This window comes from Eretmochelys imbricata, chromosome 1 (assembly GCF_965152235.1).
Source record: "Eretmochelys imbricata isolate rEreImb1 chromosome 1, rEreImb1.hap1, whole genome shotgun sequence".
NCBI lineage: Eukaryota > Metazoa > Chordata > Testudines > Cheloniidae > Eretmochelys > Eretmochelys imbricata.
In genome coordinates, this window is record NC_135572.1 from 83,355,576 (window position 1) to 83,374,530 (window position 18,955).

At 42.8% G+C, this 18,955-nt stretch overlaps 1 protein-coding gene across 1 annotated transcript in view; it reads right to left on the reverse strand.

The window, feature by feature from the left end:
• Positions 1–12,942, reverse strand: part of OBI1 (ORC ubiquitin ligase 1) — a 33,682-nt gene extending 20,740 nt beyond the window's left edge. Inside the window, exons 1-2 of the mRNA XM_077806984.1 lie at positions 12,862–12,942; positions 704–839 (exon numbers count right to left, since the gene is read on the reverse strand). Of these exons, the coding sequence (XP_077663110.1) occupies positions 704–839; positions 12,862–12,933 (208 nt within the window). The 5' untranslated portion in view covers positions 12,934–12,942. The remainder of the gene's footprint in view (positions 1–703; positions 840–12,861) is intronic.
• Positions 12,943–18,955: the final 6,013 nt, after the last annotated feature.

An 18,955-nucleotide genomic window follows, 5' to 3' on the forward strand; every position in this document is an offset into this window, starting at 1 on the left:
CGTTATTAATGGGTTTGTTTTTCAGTCCAAATCCAAAGTCAATAAAATACATCATTTTTCTCCATGTGACTTTAGATTCCTATTTTTGTTTTAAAGAAAACTGTACCACTAGAATCCACTGGGGATGGGGAAATCAAACCTACAATTACCTAGAAAGATTACTTATTTTGAGAGAGGATTAGTAATCAAGCCTACTTTATTTATTAAGTACGCTTGTTAAATATTGAAACATGTAGAGATGAGTCTCAACAAAAAACCCAGATGAGAACGTTAAATTCTGGGAGGTGCAGGTCCCTCATTCAAATTTTGCAACTCAGACTCAACTTCAGGAGAGTTTTCCAGAAAAACAGTGTCTAGTCAGCCTCTGTATGGAACTAGTTGGCATTCCTGCTAGGTGTTCTCTCCTTGGGTTAGGGGGTTGCAATACATGGACAGAACCACTGTACATCCTACCTATTTCCAACAATTACACTCTCTTGCCAAGACTTTCAAAGACAGTTATTGAAGCCCACGGAAGCTCATTGAAAAGTCAGACCACCTGTTTAGTCACTGTGTTTTAAAACGTGTTGCCCCATATCTACAAATAATTATTCCAAACGTGCCTAAGAAATGGTATGGAAAACATTAGGGCATGTTTTCACCAAGGAAGAGTCATCTATGAGCAAATATTGGAACATTATTTCAGTGGCTAACAGGCCCTTACCTATAATCTCCTTGCAGGGATTGTCAGGGGTGATAGGGATCCTGCAAGCTGGACACTGACTATTGTTCTTCAGCCACATATCGATACAAATGGAGCAGAATACATGGTTGTTGACACAGATGACCGGATGGCGGACCTTTTTCAAAAAAGAGATTGTAAAATATTTTAAAGCTATTTTAAATTTATTACGTTTATTTGGTTTTAGTCTATTATATGTAACTACCGTCATTCAGGAGATATTTTGGATGGATCCAAAGAACTTCATAAACTAACAAACAGATAGCCCCGCTGAAATGCGGCCACGTCTAGGTCAAGGATCACCTAGAGACAGGCAATAACTGATTCACACATGGAGGGAATAAGAAAGGGTTTTGGCACAAGTCAAAAACATGTTCTTGCAAGAACTGCCACTGGAGTATCTAGGGTTAAGGTCTCACCTGCACTGCCTGGAAATAGACTTTGGAAGGATGGGGAGCTAAATCTACCCAGCTAGGATCTCAACTAGTGAGTCCATGGATCACTAACCCATTTCTCTTTCTAAAGGTGTGATACCGGTGTGCAATATACTGCAAAATAGCACAGGGTGGCTAACTGAAAGCTTATGCAACATTTATGTAAAAACTTTCACTTAAATTCTTGGATCACAAATGCATTGAGTTCAACAAGATGTTTATGTTTTCCCTTCCAAAGCAACAAAGTGCCAGGTTTACAGAAATAAGTGTTTAGAAAAACATTTCACTCTCTCTCTCTGACTAATTTTAAATTCTGTTTGGAAACAAACAGGCATCAGGACTCAAAACCAACTATGCAAGGAAGATTCTGCACTTCACTACGATATTTACCGGTTACAGAAAGTAGGGCTATATTTCAGAAAATTAATTCATGCTCTCAAATCTCTTAAACAGCAGCTCTGATTCCTATGCTTCTAAGAAGACTTTCAACACATGTAACAGTAGAAATGCAACAAAACAAAACCACCCTCCATCTCCATCCAAAATATCTACTTTGGAAACAGACAAATAACACTAGATATAACTTTAGGTACTAAAATGCCTCAGTTAGGAAATAATTAAAACCAAAGTTCAAACAAAACAAGAACTTAAGAAACATGGTACCTTTTTAAATAAAACTGTTCATTTTCAAGACTTTTCCTTTGCTGCATTAAGAAGGAAGTCATAACACAGATGGAAATGGGAGAGAGGGGAGAATGAAAAAGAAAAAAAAATAAAGAGGATAGCCAGTAATTTATTTGAAAGCCAGAATGGATGTGTTTTGTAGTAATCATACCTATAAACTCAATCCTATACAAATTGAAAACAACGGACACAGATGGAATAGAATCAAGCCCCCACTACTGTCAGTCCATCCACCAATTCACCTCTCATGTCCCTATTGTATTACAGGTTTAATATTGTTTTAAGAATTTCCGAAGTGACACTTCTGAAAACCTAATAACCTATCTATGAACAAAGTGGAATCCAAATAATTACATTTTAAAGGTGTGAATTAAAATAATTTGGACACGGATTTCAGATTAAGAGGGTCTTTTGCCATTTAACCTAATTTATTCTCATTATTCAATTAAGTTATTTCAAATTGTATTATTTGATTGAAGTGTCCATACACAAACTTGCACCAAAGAAGTGTTACACTGATTTATTCCATTGTTTGCAGTGTTGTTGGTCCCAGGATATTAGCAAGACAAAAATGGGTGAGGTAATATTTTTCGTTGGACCAATTTATTAGCCCAGGCCTGAAGAAGAGCTCCGTGTAGCTTGAGAGCCTGCCTGTTTCACCAAAAGAAGTTGGTCCAATAAAATATATTGACTAACCAACTTTGTGTCTTCAAACTAATTTAGTTATTTTGGTTCCAGATTGTATTTAAACCAGCCCTATGACTCCCTGGTTACAATAGAAGTTCTAAAATTACGAATCTTAATCTTAAAGTACTCTGGTTGCTTAGTACATCTCTTTACAAACAGTCTTGCCTTATTTTCCCACACATCAGCCAGAAGAGTAGCTTTTTTTTTTTTGCTTTCATAGAACCATAGGACTGGCAAGGACTGCGAGAGGACATCATCTCCAGCGCCCTGCACTGAGGCAGGACCAAAGAAGCCTAGACCAACCCTGACAGGTGTTTGTCCAACCTGTTCTTAAACACCTCCTATAATGGGGATTCCACAACCTGGAAGCCTATTCCAGATCTTAACTACCCTTACAGTTAGAAAGTTTTTCCTAATATCTAACCTAAAATTTTCTTTCCTGCATATTAAGCCCATTTCTTCTTGTCCTATCTCCAGTAGTCAAGGAGAACAATTAATCAGTCTTCTTTATAACAGCTCTTAACATATTTGAAGATTTAAACAGATCCCCCCTCAATCTTCTTTTTTCAAGACTAAATATGCCCAGTTGGTTTTTTTTTTTTTTTTTTTTAAACTTTCCTCAGAGGTCAGATGTTCTAATCTGAACCTTTTTTTGTTGCTCTCCTCTGGACTCTAATTTATCCACATCTCTCCTAAAGTGTGATGCCCAGAACTGGACACAGTACTCCAGCTGAGGCCTCACCAGTGCCAAGTAGAGTGGGACAATTACCTCCTGTCAGCAGCGTATTATCGCCTAGGCCACCAAGGCCTAGGCTTAGGGTGGCAAATTTGCAGGGGAGGCAAATTTATAATAGCAGCCAGAGGCTGCTTCCCCTAGTGCCGGTTCGAGGCCTCCGCTCCCGGCCCCGCCCCTTCCCTGCACCATTGGTCCCCTTCCCTAAATCCCAGCCCCAGTCCTGCCTCCTCTCCTGAGCGCACCACGTCCCCCTCCCTCCCTTCCCCCCTCCTTCGTGAAGCTGTGAAGCACTGGCAGGGAGTGGGGAGAAGCAGGACCCGGAGGCGTGCTCAGGGGAGGAGGTGGAGTCGGAGCACAGGTGAGCTTGGCGGGGGGGTGGGGGGGCGGGGCTGCAATTATTTCTGGGCCTAAGGGCGGCAAAATCATTAATCCACCACAGCCTCCTGTGTCTTAGATACAATACTCCTGTTAATACACCCCTATTCCTGCTCACTCAGAAGCAGCCTTAGAATGGTTGCACAGCTACCAAAGACTGAAAACTAAAAACAACAGAGCACAGTACACACCCACACACACACCCCCACCCCTCAATGGCAAGATTCATTTCAAGGCCTCAAGATACCAAAAACCTGAAGTGGGAGCACACTTATAAAGCGTCAACATTCACATCACAATACCTTGAGCAAAACATCAAATTACATTTTATTACCATCTAGGGCAGTGTTTCCCAAACTCGAGACACCGCTTGTTCAGGGAAAACTCCTGGCGGGCCGGGCCAGTTTGTTTACCTGCCGTGTCCGCAGGTTCGGCCGATCGCAGCTCCCACTGGCCGCGGTTCGCTGCTCCAGGCCAACGGGGGCTGCGGGAAGTGGTGGCCGGTACGTCCCTCGGCCCGCGCTGCTTCCCGCAGCCCCCATTGGCCTGGAGCGGCGAACCGCGGCCAGTGGGAGCCGCGATCGGCCGAACCTGCGGACACAGCAGGTAAACAAACCGGCCCGGCCTGCCAGGGGCTTTCCCTGAACAAGCGGAGTCCCAAGTTTGGGAAACACTGATCTAGGGTATCGTGCTCCTGATTAACACTACTTTCATTTCAAGGTTTTTTAAGAAGTACTTTGGTATCTAAACGAAGTGATATGCGCAACAATAAAAGCTCTATTACAATATCAAGATCTGTTATCCAAAAACATTTTTTGTATAACACTATTTGGCATTGTTAAAATGTATAATTCAAATACAACTTGTAGCTTAAACCTCGTTGGGCAGAGGTCCAGTGCCTCAATCTGTTCAATTATTAATATTATTTTTTAATATACCTATCTGGGTTTTAGATAAGATTAAGAGAGATAGGTGATCCTACCATTCTTTCATGCAAAATGTCTGTTGATTACCTTGTTAGACAGGCTTTTTGCACAGCTAACTGGAAGGGTCTAATCCTGTGCACATTCATGTCACTTTGAAACCAGTGTAGCAATGAAGGCCCCGAAGTCTGAGTCACTATTATGAATTTTCCAGGCAACAAGGCTGTTTAGAATAGACAGGACAGAGGAATCAGAGAAAAAGCTCCAGGTCTAACAGGCATGATTTCTTCAGATAGCCTGAGGAAACTTGGAGTTGCTGCAGCTTTTCACAAGAACATACTGGGGGGGGGGGGGAGGGGGGGAGTTTCCCCATCTTTGAATGAACAAAAAATGAATACGAAACATTAAGATATATGACGTTGCCAGATACAGTATTGAAAAACAGGGAACTTGATGGACTCTAATATTCTGATTAAAAGTTATACACATAAAGGGAAGTCGGCTATAAGTGATACAGGTTTGGGCAAAATATTGTAATCTTTAATGACGGGTTTATCTCATGAGCAATCCTATTAGGGAGAAAAAGGGGTTGCAATCATACTGATTCCTAAGCTTAGTGACGAAGTGAACAAGTAGGGCGAATATCTGCACTCAAGCATGCTTAAACTATCAAGTTAGTGAAATATACCTGTCCTGAAAGAGGGAGCAAATAAAAGGAACTGAAACCAAAAATTGTGTTTGTAAGCACATTTGATCACAGAATGGAATAATCAGAAATGTAACTGTTTGGTTAATAATGCATGGCATCAACTCATTCATATAAAAGTGGCCCCATCGCTGTTGTTAAAACAAGAACAGAAATGGAAAAGTTATACAGCTGTTCTGCCCTGCTGGAAAACAACAGTTCTTGAAGTGATTTTCCATTATGCAATATAGACTGCTAAAACAAATTAAAAGAGCATCAAAGAATATAGAGGCTCTTTGTATAACTATATGAACTTTAAACTGGATATTTTAGCAGCTAGCAGAGCACGGATGTAGAAACTGCAACTTGAGCAAGCATAACTGCAAAGGTGGCCAAAGGATGCACAGCAGGCAGCGGGACCCATGGAAAGCGATTTGCAGAGGTAAGTTGCTGACTGGAGCAATTTAGCTGGTGTTCACAGTATGTCCCAAGATGGTTGTAGCAACAGCTATGGCCTAACTTGTCTTACACAAGCTGGTGTGAGAAGATGTGCTGCACAGAGAGACTGGAAAATTCCAGTCCTAGCTGCAAGAACTCTAAAGGTGATGACTATACAGGGAGAGAGGACACCTCTCATTTTGGTTGCTGAAGATTCAAAATGTCCAGAGGCCTGGATCAACATCTGATTGGTCCACACCAGCATCTCCAAGAAAAGGAACCAAGCTGAAAACACCCAGCAGAAATGGGAGAAAATGGCCATCTCCTGCATCACACTGCTTTCTGAAAGCTGAAGACACCTGGAAGGGAGTCAACTGAGATCCTGGGCTGGCCACCTGGGAGTCCTCTGGTGACATCAAGTAACTATGTTGGATCGGTATCTTTAACTGTCTCTTTCTATTTTCCAGAAGTTTGGGTTGCCCGCTACTAGGCGGGGAAAAAACTATAGTTGAGTCTGTCCTTTGCTTCATCTGCATTTGCAGCGTTAACTTCCGCGGCGAACAATAACTGAGCTGAAAGCTGCTAATGTTGGAACAAAGATCTGGTGATAAGCAGCCCACAGATTTTTCCCTTGGATTACGACCCAAATCAATATACCCTTTCCTGAAACTGGATAGCTAATTAGTAGGAAGTGTACTTGTATGTTTGTGTATGTACTTTAAAGGTTGTCACAGAGTTACGGTTCGTGTCCTTGTTTTGCAAAAGGTTCCAATCAAGATTGTCCACGAGTAGCTTTGAAACCGAACAACTTTTTTAACTGAGATTGCAGAACACTACAGTACAAGTGTCTACCCTAGTTAACAGTTTCATACAGACATGAATACAGATCAAGTGTACAAGCCTTTTGAACTGCACTCAGTCTATACAGTCTGTCATAAATGTAAGAATATGTGCTAGACAGTTAGGAAGATTAGTCAGGTTCTGGGGCTAATATAATTTGTGGGAAAGTAGGTTAGAGCTGGCTATATTTTAAAGAATCTTTATTGAGGTTACAGGGACAAACCATCCTGATGTGTAGAAAGAATAGTAAATATGGCAGGCGACCAGCTTGGCTTAACAGTGAAATCCTTGGTGATCTTGAACACAAAAAAGAAGCTTACAAGAAGAGGAAGATTGGACAAATGACCAGGGAAGAGTATAAAAATATTGCTCAGGCATGCAGGAATGAAATCAGGAAGGCCAAATCACACCTGGAGTTGCAGCTAGCAAGAGATGTTAAGAGTAACAAGAAAGTTTCTTCAGGTATGTTAGCAACAAGAAGAAAGTCAAGGAAAGTGTGGGCCCCTTACTGAATGAGGGAGGCAACCTAGTGACAGAGGATGTGGAAAAAGCTAATGTACTCAATGCTTTTTTTGCCTCTGTCTTCACGAACAAGGTCAGCTCCCAGACTACTGCACTGGGCAGCACAGCATGGGGAGGAGGTGATCAGCCCTCTGTGGAGAAAGAAGTGGTTCGGGACTATTTAGAAAAGCTGGACAAGCACAAGTCCATGGGGCCGGATGCGCTGCATCCGAGACTGTTAAAGGAGTTGGCGGATGTGATTGCAGAGCCATTGGCCCTTATCTTTGAAAACTCATGGCGATCCAGGGAAGTCCCGGATGACTGGAAAAAGGCTAATGTAGTGCCCATCTTTAAAAAAGGGAAGGAGGAGGATCCTGGGAACTACAGGCCAGTCAGCCTCACTTCAGTCCCTGGAAAAATCATGGAGCAGGTCCTCAAGGAATCAATTCTGAAGCACTTAGAGGAGAAGAAAGTGATCAGGAACAGTCAGCATGGATTCACCAAGGGCAAGTCATGCCTGACTAATCTAATTGCCTTCTATGATGAGATAACTGGCTCTGTGGATGAGGGGAAAGCGGTGGACGTGTTGTTCCTTGACTTTAGCAAAGCTTTTGACACGGTCTCCCACAGTATTCTTGCCAACAAGTTAAAGAAGTATGGGCTGGATGAATAGACTATAAGGTGGATAGAGAGTTGGCTAGATTTGGCTCCATGTCTAGTTGGCAGCCGGTATCAAGTGGAGTGCCCCAAGGGTCAGTCCTCTGGCCGGTTTTGTTCAATATCTTCATAAATGATCTGGAGGATGGTGTGGATTGCACCCTCAGCAAGTTTGCAGATGACACTAAACTGGGAGGGGAGGTGGATACGCTGGAGGTTAGGGATAGGATACAGAGGGACCTAGACAAATTAGAGGATTGGGCCAAAAGAAATCTGATGAGGTTCAACAAGGACAAGTGCAGAGTCCTGCACTTAGGACGGAAGAATCTCATGCACCGCTACAGACTAGGGACCAAATGGCTCGGCAGCAGTTCTGCCGAAAAGGACCTAGGGGTTACAGTGGACGAGAAGCTGGATATGAGTCAACAGTGTGACCTTCATTAGCCAAGAAGGCTAATGGCATTTTGGGATGTATACGTAGGGGCATTGCCAGCAGATCGAGGGACGTGATCGTTCCCCTCTATTGGACATTCGTGAGGTCTCATCTGGAGTACTGTGTCTAGTTTTGGGCCCCACACTACAAGAAAGATGTGGAAAAATTGGAAAGAGTCCAGCGGAGGGCAACAAAAATGATTAGGGGACTGGAACACATGACTTATGAGGAGAAGCTGAGGAACTGGGATTGTTTAGTCTGCAGAAGAGAAGAATGAGGGGGGATCTGATAGTTGCTTTCAACTACCTGAAAGGGGGTTCCAAAGAGGATGGATCTAGACTGGTCTCTGTGGTAGCTGATGACAGAACAAGAAGTAACGGCCTCAAATTGCAGTGGGGGAGGTTTAGATTGGATATTAGGGAAAACTTTTTCACTAGGAGGGTGGTGAAACACTGGAATACATTACCTAGGGAGGTGGTGGAATCTCCTTCCTTAGATATTTTTAAGGTCAGGCTTGACAAAGCCGTGGCTAGGATGACTTAGTTGGGGATTGGTCCTGCTTTGAGCAGGGGGTTGGACTAGATGACCTCCTTAGGTCCCTTCCAACCCTGATATTCTATGAATGGTTGACCACCATAGATCCATCAGGAAGGAGATCTTGGTGAAATGGCATGAAAGTGATTGACCAAACTGCCTTCTGCTTTAGCTTTGGATTGTCCCCCCCAGCATTCCTCTCTTGTGTTAGCCACACCTGAGTTGATAACCAATTGGCACAAGTGAGGCTCCAATCTGAGAAACAATCAAAAATCTAAACAAAGTAATCTTCTCAAGCTTGTGGTTGAGTACAAGTATTATTTTCTATTGTGAGTTGATCTTTAAAATGTGAATGGTTATATCCACCAATTTTCTAGCTTTTGTTGATTAAGTCACAGCCCACTACAATTTTTTGTTTTCTTATATCCTATACTATTACTTGCTGTTAAGGATATTTAACAAAACTCTACAAAGCTAAATGCAACTCCTGAGTTCTTTTCTTTAATTAAAGAATCAGAATTAAAAAGAACCCTAAGAAACACGTATGGGTAATCAGTTAAGCAGTTGCTTAATAAAGGTTTGTTTAACACTCTGCTTTCTTACAGCAACAATGTGTTTGAACATTTTTTTTAACAAAAAATTAGCTGAATAGCAAATGTACGGAGGCCATTGGTCATATCTTCAGAAGTCTATAGAAAACTTATTATAGACTTCAATGAGTGCAGGATTGAGCAAGCTGTCAACCCTTCAGATAATAAAAATGGAAACAATGTTCTGGATGCCTTGCCCATAAAACTCAAGTAATGATGCTCGGTATTCTTTAAGAAGAGTGGTCAAGAAAAAGTCTTCAAGAGCTAAAGTCGTGCAGCTGGCAATACATTCAAGAACCATCAATATACAATATAACTGCTGCACCTCAGAGCCCTACTCTGAAGACCGCATTGTGCTAGGCACTGTACAAACACAGAACAAAAAGACAGCCCATGACCCACAGAGCTCACAGTTAAAATAAAACTTAAATATACTATAACATTCATGTTAAAACAATATTAAGGTTGCAATGTCAGGTATTCAAAACTTATGAAATTCCAGAATTAAAGTCACCTGCACAATTTTAATTCATTTCCTACCCCACCCCCTGTGCATATATATTATGATTCAATCTTTAATTGCTTGATCACACACTATTTATTCGCCACAGGACTTCTGCCTCACTCAGTGCACAGAACGGATGGCCTTCAGTTAATGAGTAGCTATTCATTCAATATTTCTTTTTACCTTCACCACTGAATGTGTGGCTCCATGTCTTATTTATCACATACCATCCAAACCCTGCACAATTTTCATGGGACAGCAAAAGGCACCTCTCTGACTCCAGGGTGACTCCCCTGCCAAATTTCAAGCACATGCTCAAAAGCATGCAGACACAAGAACTTTTCAACAAAAAACAGCTGTACTACAAGAATTTGTACTACATTAGCAAGAGAACATATTTCCGCCTTAATCCTGCTTTTGGTTCCGAACTGTTTTTGTTGAAAAGTTTTCCAAAAAATTTCAGCTAAGAGCAAACACTTAGTATGGAAAGTTTCACCGAGAATGGCTAAAGTTTGGTAAAGTTACAAACAACTGAATATCCTCAACCGCAAGAGTTACTACCGGGTCCATTTATAATGTCAACACATTTATCTTGATGTAATATGTACTGAACTTAAAGTATCGTGGAAACCTTCTAAAAGCAGAGGTCCTCAAACTGTGGTCCATGGCCCACCAGTGATCTGCGAGCTCCATTCAGGTGGTCCGCAGATAGTTCCCTCTAAGGTGAGCGCCTGGGTGGCCACAAACAAGAGAATGAAGGGCTCCAATAATTAGATGCCTGGACCCTTGAGAAGACACGCATCTGAGGTGGTGGCCCTGGGGGGAATAGAGGGTTGGTGGGCGGGACCAGTGGGGTGAGAAGAGGGTGTGGGGGGCTGAATTTGGAATGTGCAGGGCTGTGGCAGCCAGGGAAAGAGGCGACTTTTCCAGGGCCGCAGCTGCTGGGGAGAGACAGCCCTCCTTCCCATCCCCAGCTCGGGGGCTGCTGTGGAGGGGGAGAGAGGGAAAGACCCCCCCCGTCCTTCCCAGCCCCAACTTGGAGGCTGCCACGGTGGGGGAGAGAGGGCACATCCATTGAATTCGAAAGGTAAAACTACTGATATTAAAATCAGAGTTGTGTTCTTTTATTTGTAGAACACATTAATTAAGGGTTTTTTTTAATATAGCACTTATCCAAAGTGCTTTACAATAGTTAGCTAATGGTACAAACAACATTTGGAAATATCATTAAATGGTCCACCAAGACCCTCAGCAATTTTTAAGAACAAAGCACAGATTTTGAAGAACAGCCATTCTGTACCATGGCCTTCAAAATTGTTGACGGTCTCCTTCAGTTAATTGCAAGCAGGCATCCATAGAATCAGAAGCAAGACCGTAAACCAACAAGACCTTGTTGAGTCTCAGCAGAAAAGCCAAGAAATGAATAGTCAACATGGGCCACATCTATACTATCCGCCGGATTGGCGGGTAGTGATCGATCTATTGGAGATCGATTTATCTTGTCTAGTGTAGATGTGATAAATCGATCCCCGATCGCTCTATCGTCGACCCCACACCGCGAGGACGCGAAGTAAGTGATTCTAAGTTGATCTAAGATACGTCGACGTCAGCTACGCTATTCTCGTAGCTGAAGTTGCGTATCTTAGATCGATCCCCACTCCCAGTGTAGACCAGGCCAGGGACACTGAATGAACTACTCTCTTCTCCCTCCAGATCAGAATTGAGACACTTAACAAGTGTGAGCAGTTGGAGAATGGGCATCCGCTATGCCAGGACTGTCCAAACTTACTGACTCTCCAAGCTGTAGACAATAATCTTCAGACATTCAAGAGCCACAAGACACACACAACCTGCCCCTCGGGGTGGTGCCTGCCAGGGCACCTGCCCCAAGGTGTCCCCCCTCCCTCCCATGGGGCTAAGGCTCTTTAGACTCCCTTCCCTGCAGGACAGAAACACCTAGACCCACCATCTTGTCACAGGGCAGAAGTCCCAAGCTCCCCTCTCTCCCGCCTGCCTGCTCCCCTGTCTGGTAGGCATAGAATGGGGAGGTGTGTGTGGGGATCTCCATGAGCCACACTTTAACTGTAAAAGAGCTGTATGCGGCTCAGGACCACGCCTGCCCTATGCTGTACCTACTTTGTGTGTCAGGCATCTCCCCCTCCTAACACCTTGCAAAAAAAAAAATCATTTTGTCACTTAGCAAAGGGGACCCCCCCCACTAACCAACAAGTCCAGAGCACAAAAACTATTTCCTAGTGGTAGTCTCTCTTCACAAAGTCTTTTATTTATTTTGGGGTGGAGAAGAGGAAATAGAAAAGAAAGTGAATTTGGAAAGCAACCAGCCATGAAAATGAGTTCTTGAAGAACTATACCAACTTTCAGTAGTAGCCCTCCCCAATCTCGAGGGCCAAGGGAAGAGATTCTGGCCCAAGAGAACTTCAATTAGGAAAACAGAACATTTTTCAGCTGCATGGAGTAGAATTTGGTTCCACATTGTTTGATCTACTCTGTTGCACATCCAGCACCTGAAATGTTTCTTCCAGTCATTCTTTAACATGTAGTTCCCTGCTTCAAAGAACACATTACTCACCACTCATCCTAATAGCTCAAAAGACACGAAAAACAAAGCTTTTTTATCCACATTCAGGGGGAGGGATAAACCGCGTCTAGGAGCCACTCAGCCGAAGGGCCATTTCCCCTTTCACTCTCTCCGTTAACGCGCAGCGCTGGAAATTATTTATTTTAACGAGCGCAGCGCATGTTTCCCATAATCCGAAAGGTGGCAATAAAACTTGCTAGCAGTAAAATGCCACCAGTCACGATCCCGGCTCGGCATACACCACCCCGCGTGGGTCCTCCCTCCCCGCCCTGGCACGACCACCCATCCCCAACTTTTTCCCTGGGTCTCTCTCCGGCGCCACTTCAGGAGCTACAGCCTGTTTAAAGGGACAACGCTAAATCCAGGCAGACGCCCAATCCCTGATCGCGGCTGCACTTGTTGCCAGGCTCCTTAGAGCAGCAGTCCCCCACCCCAGCCTCCGAGCACATTTGGGGGAGGCGGTGCAAGCCGGCTCCCCCAACCCCCGCTCGCTTTGCCCAGCGGCAGCAGCTCCATTACCTTTCCCAGGCAAATGTGGCAGGTGATGGGCAGCGTCAGCGACAATGTCACATTCTGAACGTTCTGAGCCATTGTGGCGTTTCGAATCCCGCGAGCGCGGTAGTTCCACAGGCGGCGGCGGCAACAGCAGCAAGAGAGGCAGTCCCCCACTCGCTAGCTCCGAGTACGGCAAGCCAGCGAGTCCAACCCGCAACGCAACAAAGGAAACCGAAATCGCGCTTTTGAAATGTTCCCCTGGAGGAGAAGGGAGGCGGAACTGGGGGCTTGGGCCTTCTGAGTGCAGCGCGTTCACAGCTGGATGCTGCTGCTGTCCCGAGGGTTAACCTGTCCCCCCCCCCACCTTTAAACAAGGGCTGGTTTATTGGGCTAGGAAGCTGCAGGCTGTCCCCTCCTGTTAATGTACCAGCATTCACTGAGCAGTGGCCTCTTCTCCCTGTCTCCTAGGGAGGATTCATTTCTCCTCCCTCTGTTCCTTGTGGGGTCTCTCAGCATCTTGCTCCCCCCGGCCCAGGCGTATATAGAAAGCCAGAGCATTAGACCTGTTCAGCGAGACAGCAGTCTCTTTCCAATCCCACAGAAGGGCAGCAGTAAGGTGGAGAGGCTTCCACCCTCCCAAGTATAAAGCGCATTCCTGGCCAACTCTCAGGACTCTGCTGTGGTGGTATGGGATTTCTCTCTAAAATGTCTGGTTTTAACCTGCTCTTTGAGGGGAGTTGAAGAAGGAACCTTTGGAAAAAGTTAGTTACCCCACCTTTCTATAACTCTCAGAAGATGGAACAACTAAGATCAAGGAGAATGAAAATCATAGTCAATTAATGGGGTTTAAAATGGTATAGCAATGTAGTGTAGGACCCGTTTCACCCTATAATTATTTAATGAATTATTGTTATTACTATTATCAGTACAATAGTATTATAAACAACTATTATTATTTTCTTTATTTTATTTTAGTTATTAATATTAGTTGCCCAGAGGGTGTTCAGCTCTGTACAAGGTACAGAAGAAGACATGATCCCTGTCCTGAAGGGTTTACAGTCTAAGGATCTGATCTGACAAACATCACCAGGAATAATCAGTGGGATAATTTAGGGCTTGTGTACATACAAAAGTTTAGTTTAGTTAAAGCAGTACAGTTCCTCTTCCCCCACACCCGTAATGTATACACAGTTATGTTAGTATACAGGTGCTTTCCACCGGTATAGCTAGTAAAGTGAAGGTGCTTTATACTGGTATAGCTATTCCCATATAGGAAAGGGGAATACATTTTACTGGTATAGGGCACCTTTATAATTTCATCCACACTATAATTTGTACTCATATAGCTATTTTGAAAAAAAAAAAAGATCACCCCCTGACCCCTAATTCAAATAGTTATACTGATACAAAAACTGCATGTAGAGCAGGCTTTAGAATAATAAACAGTTATGCCTAATAGTAAGTGTCTGCAGGATTAGACCTAAGAGAAGTGAACAGGGCCAGATCCTTAACCACTCCCACTTGTGGTTGATTTGCAATGCTCGGTGTAAATCTCCTAGAAACCTTTTTTAACTGGGAATTTTCCTGGCCAAAGGGAATCCCCAGGTGTCACAAAGTCAACACAGGTGGTTCTAAACTATCTGTTTGTGGTCCCCACTCTAATATAAGAAGGGTGCATTAAGGAGAGGCTGGCAATCTGGCTAGAGCTGCTTGTGCTCTGGTGCTCCATGGCATCTGAAGGTATGTATGGGACTGTTAATGCCAGCATACTTCAGGGTGCTCTAAATTAAGATGAGATAATCCCCCAGCCAGCCTCTGGAGAAGGGTGGTTTAGAGCCATGTTCCTCCCCCACCAGTTTCTACTCCAAGTGCAGCACAGCTGGACTCAAGGATGTGGCCCACAATCTCCAAAATACAGATTCCCTACCAGAAAAAACTGTAGGAGCAACTCTGCAAAAGAGAGAGAAAACAGCCTACATCACAACACTCAGATCAAAATCTCAACTTTTCCCAGAAGTAGGGTTGCTTGGATTTGGGTTCTGGTTTGTGCCCATTACTAGAGGGATAGGCCCAAGCCATAAAATCAAGATCTAGATGTAAACTTTCCCCAGATTTTGGGAAGTGTGATTTTTCTAGACTAGGCCTGCCTCTAATTAAAACTAATAGAGGCGGATTGCCATCTTCTAGGAGAATACACTGCTGCTATCCCTGGCCTGTACACCTAAGACCTGGAAGAAAATAGGAAAAGACTCTGATAATCATCACAGCACAGACTATATAAACCTAAAGGTTATTATTACAGTTAAACCAGCTTTAAATATAACAGCCAAAATAAGAGATCTGTTAAATTACTGAATTTACCATGCACCAAACAAAATCACAGACTGGCAAAGAAACCCTTTTATTTATCTTTCTTATTTTTATTTTTATATTGTTTTTTATTGAAACAGCGTTAACAGATGACACAAAGAACAAAAAGGCCAAAACACATGAGAGTGAAATCAAATATAAAGAAATGTGTCTTAGAACTGACATGTGAGACCTTTTTAAACAAATACCTGATAATGCAGTAAATCTTTCAAAGGAATAAAATTCCTCCACTTTCAAGAAGTATATGTAAGAGGAAACTGATCTGTTAAAGGAACACATTAGTCTGAAGATGAATATCGTGTCTTTAAAGCAAAAGTAGCTCCTAAAACAAGCAAGCTATTCTTTCTGAATACCTGCTAAAAGGAATACGTTTTCTATGCAGAGGTTAAACTTATTTGGTTAGCAGATTTCTGCTGTAGTTGGAAGCTTAGATAGTGAACAAATACTTCAAAAATTATTTGTGATCTAATAATACCTGAGGTTTAGTTGAAATGTATGGAATGATGTTACCAACTCTTCTGGGGCATGGAAAATATTTAATTCTGTAGTGTGAGAGAGTGAAAAGAAGAAGGAAGTTAGAGGGTTAGCAATCTGCCTGTGCTAAGGGGAGATGAGAAATGTTGCAGGAGGTAACAAGAATTGAAAGGGTCCAGGCCCAGAAAAGTTGGTTCACATGGGTCAATGGGAGTTGGGTCAATGATTTGTCAATGAGCACAGGGTTGGTGGGAAAGAAAAGAAAAGTTCTAGGAATGGTTGGAATGGCTGTTGAACTACTCCAGCATGAGAACTCGAGGTGGTGAACTGTGAAAGTTCATCTGATCTGGAGAGTGGCATTAATATACCCACAGCTAAAAAATGGAGAAAGAGGGGTGTCAAAAAAAAGCAAGGACTGGGGTCTTACTTGTTAACTTTATCACTTAGTTTATAAAATGCAGTTGGAGTCCCTGAAGCCTTTTTGGCACATTACCCCAAAAATATCAAAAGTATTATTTGTGACATGATTCCAAGGTTTTTTTGTTGAAAGCTCTAAGAAAAACCAGCACAAGAAGTGCTGATCAGCCATTCAGGTGGAGACAACTAAATCTTTTCACATTTAGGTAATTGAGAGGGGCAAGGAATATAGACGAGTTCTGTTGGTAGAATTTGTAGCTCTTAAACAGTCACACCTTTCTTCAAGGATTTTTTAAAAATGCTTCTTTCTGGACTGCTTCTTGCTGTAGCAGCCAGGCACTTATATTTCAGAAAATTAAAACAGGATCAAAACAGAAGCAATTATTCAAATACTAAGCAAAACAGATGTACCTTGTCTTGTGCCCTAAGAGCTTCTTAGGGTCATGATCTGAGGGACCCCCAAAGGGAGTGAATTCCAAAGATAGGGCTCCTGGAATGAGAAAACCCTGCTTACAGACACAAAGGGCCTGATTATCTGCTACCCACCACCTGTGCAAAGTAGGTGCAAGATGCTGATTTGTTACGGTGCACGGGTAGAAATGACTACATTCTCTTCTTCATATGGCTGATGTAAATGTAGAGCAACAACTATAGTTTTACATTCAGATGGTTAAGCCAGTTAATTGCATCTGGAGTAGCAGGGTGTATCACTGTGATGCTTCTTTGTATTTGTGAATCAGGCATTGAGTTGTTATATGTTCCATGATCTGTTCTGGGTGACCACAGTCATACACTGGAGAGTCTTTAATTTTCCATTTGTGCAGTGAGTATCCGCATCTGCCATGGTTTGTACGGATGTGGTTTAGGGTTGCCCAGGAGCTCCGTGGGAGATTGAAGCCAGGGATCTCTGTGTCGGATCTTTTACGAGATATTTATTTGTAACTTCTTGTAAACTCCATTTGGCTTTCATCAGGGTTGAAGTTGCATTGTTGAAGGTTAAACCTTTGGGTCCAAAAGGGCTTATGCGACTTCAAGCAGTGGTGAGGGACACTGTTAAGGCCCTGGTGGATGGGAAGATGTTCGTTTTCCACAATCCTCTGAAATTCCCAAAGGGTTGCAGCATCACAGCAAATGAATGGGGAAGCGATGTGCAACAGCACCAGAAGCCAAGGTATTGGGTTGACTTGAGGGTTCCAGTGATGCACTTAATTGCACTGTTCAGTTGGACATCAACAAGTCACATATGACAACTTCTGGTCCATACCGGTGCACAGTACTCAGCTACGGAGTACATAAGGGCCATCGCTGATGTCCATAACACTGATGCTGATGCTCCCCAGCTTGTGCTTGCCGGTTTCTGGACCAGGTTGATCCTTGTCTTTGTCTTGTCAGCTACCTTCTTCAGATCGTCATAGACGGCTAGCTTGTGATCCAGCTTCACTCGGAGACTACATTCGCTGCCAGGGAGTGAAGAATCAGGCCCGATGTATTCAGAGATAGAATTGAGTTCTGCAACACTATAGTTAATGCGAGCTTTTCCATTAACATCAATAGGAACAAGATTGGGTTCTAGGCTTCTAACAAGTGCCTCCCAGATAAATTTATATGCCTTGACTGGGTAGAGTGGGGGACCCATCTAAGTGCAGAATACATCAGAGAAAGCAACGGTAGTTTGGGCCAGATCCTGCCTACCTTGTGTACCTAAACCTCCCACTGAAGTCAATGGGAGTTTTGAGTATGCAAGGTATGTAGGATTGAACCCTTTATGTGAGAATAGACGGAAAAATATGTTGATACAAAATGACAACAGGAGCTGTACACAGCCTCTGTAGCATCATCTGTATTGTTCAACATTGTCAGGGGGCATTCTAAAAATAAGGCAGGATAGAGTCTAAAATGTATAGCTGGTCAAAAGGTGGGAAAGTGATTTCATGAAAAGATGTAAATTTTTGAAGTTGTTTCCATTTCACCAGGTTCAGAATGAACCCATTATCTGTTTGTTTCTTGTGGATTTTTCAAAACACCTTTTATTAAGATTGTTATGGAAATTTTCAACGAAGTTATCAAAATCTCTGTCGAAAGTTTTCATTTACTAAAAACCATGTCTTTTAACTGGTTTCAGAGTGGTAGCCGTGTTAGTCTGTATCAGCAAAACACAATGAGGAGTCCTTCTGGCACCTTCAAGACTAACAAATTTATTTGGGCATAAGCTTTCATGGGCTAAAATCCACTTCATCAGATGCATGGAGTGGAAAATCCGCGAAAGCTTATGCCCAAATAAATTTGTTAGTCTCTAAGGTGCCACAAGGACTTCTCAATGTCTTTTAACTGAAAGCCAGGTTTTTGGCAAATGAAATTTTTCAAAATGATTTTGATAATTTTTTTGATAAAACCATCAATTAAAAATGTTGTTGAGCTCTTTGCAAAAACTGAAACATTCCAAAAGTCTGCAATTTTTCACAAAAACTTTAAATGTTGAGAAAAGTCCATTTTTTCCACACCTAGACCCCCAAAAACTTTTCATGCATAAAGTTTCAACCAGCTTGACTAAAAATGTAACCATTGATCAGTACCTGAATCATTAAATAATTTATCCTCAATACAGCTCTGTAAAGTGGGGAGGGATTATTGACCCCATTTTACGGATGGGAAAATTGAGACACACAGAGATACTGTGACTTGCTCAAGGCCAGAGCGAGTCACTGATAGGGCAAGGATTAGACCTCAGCAATTTCTGGCTCTTACACTGCTGTGCTTTCCACTAATGCATGCTTCTTCTGAGTAGTAAGTCCCACATTTTTGTTTAAAAGCTTTGCATTACACAAAACTAGATATTTAAGAATTATCAGTGTTCCAT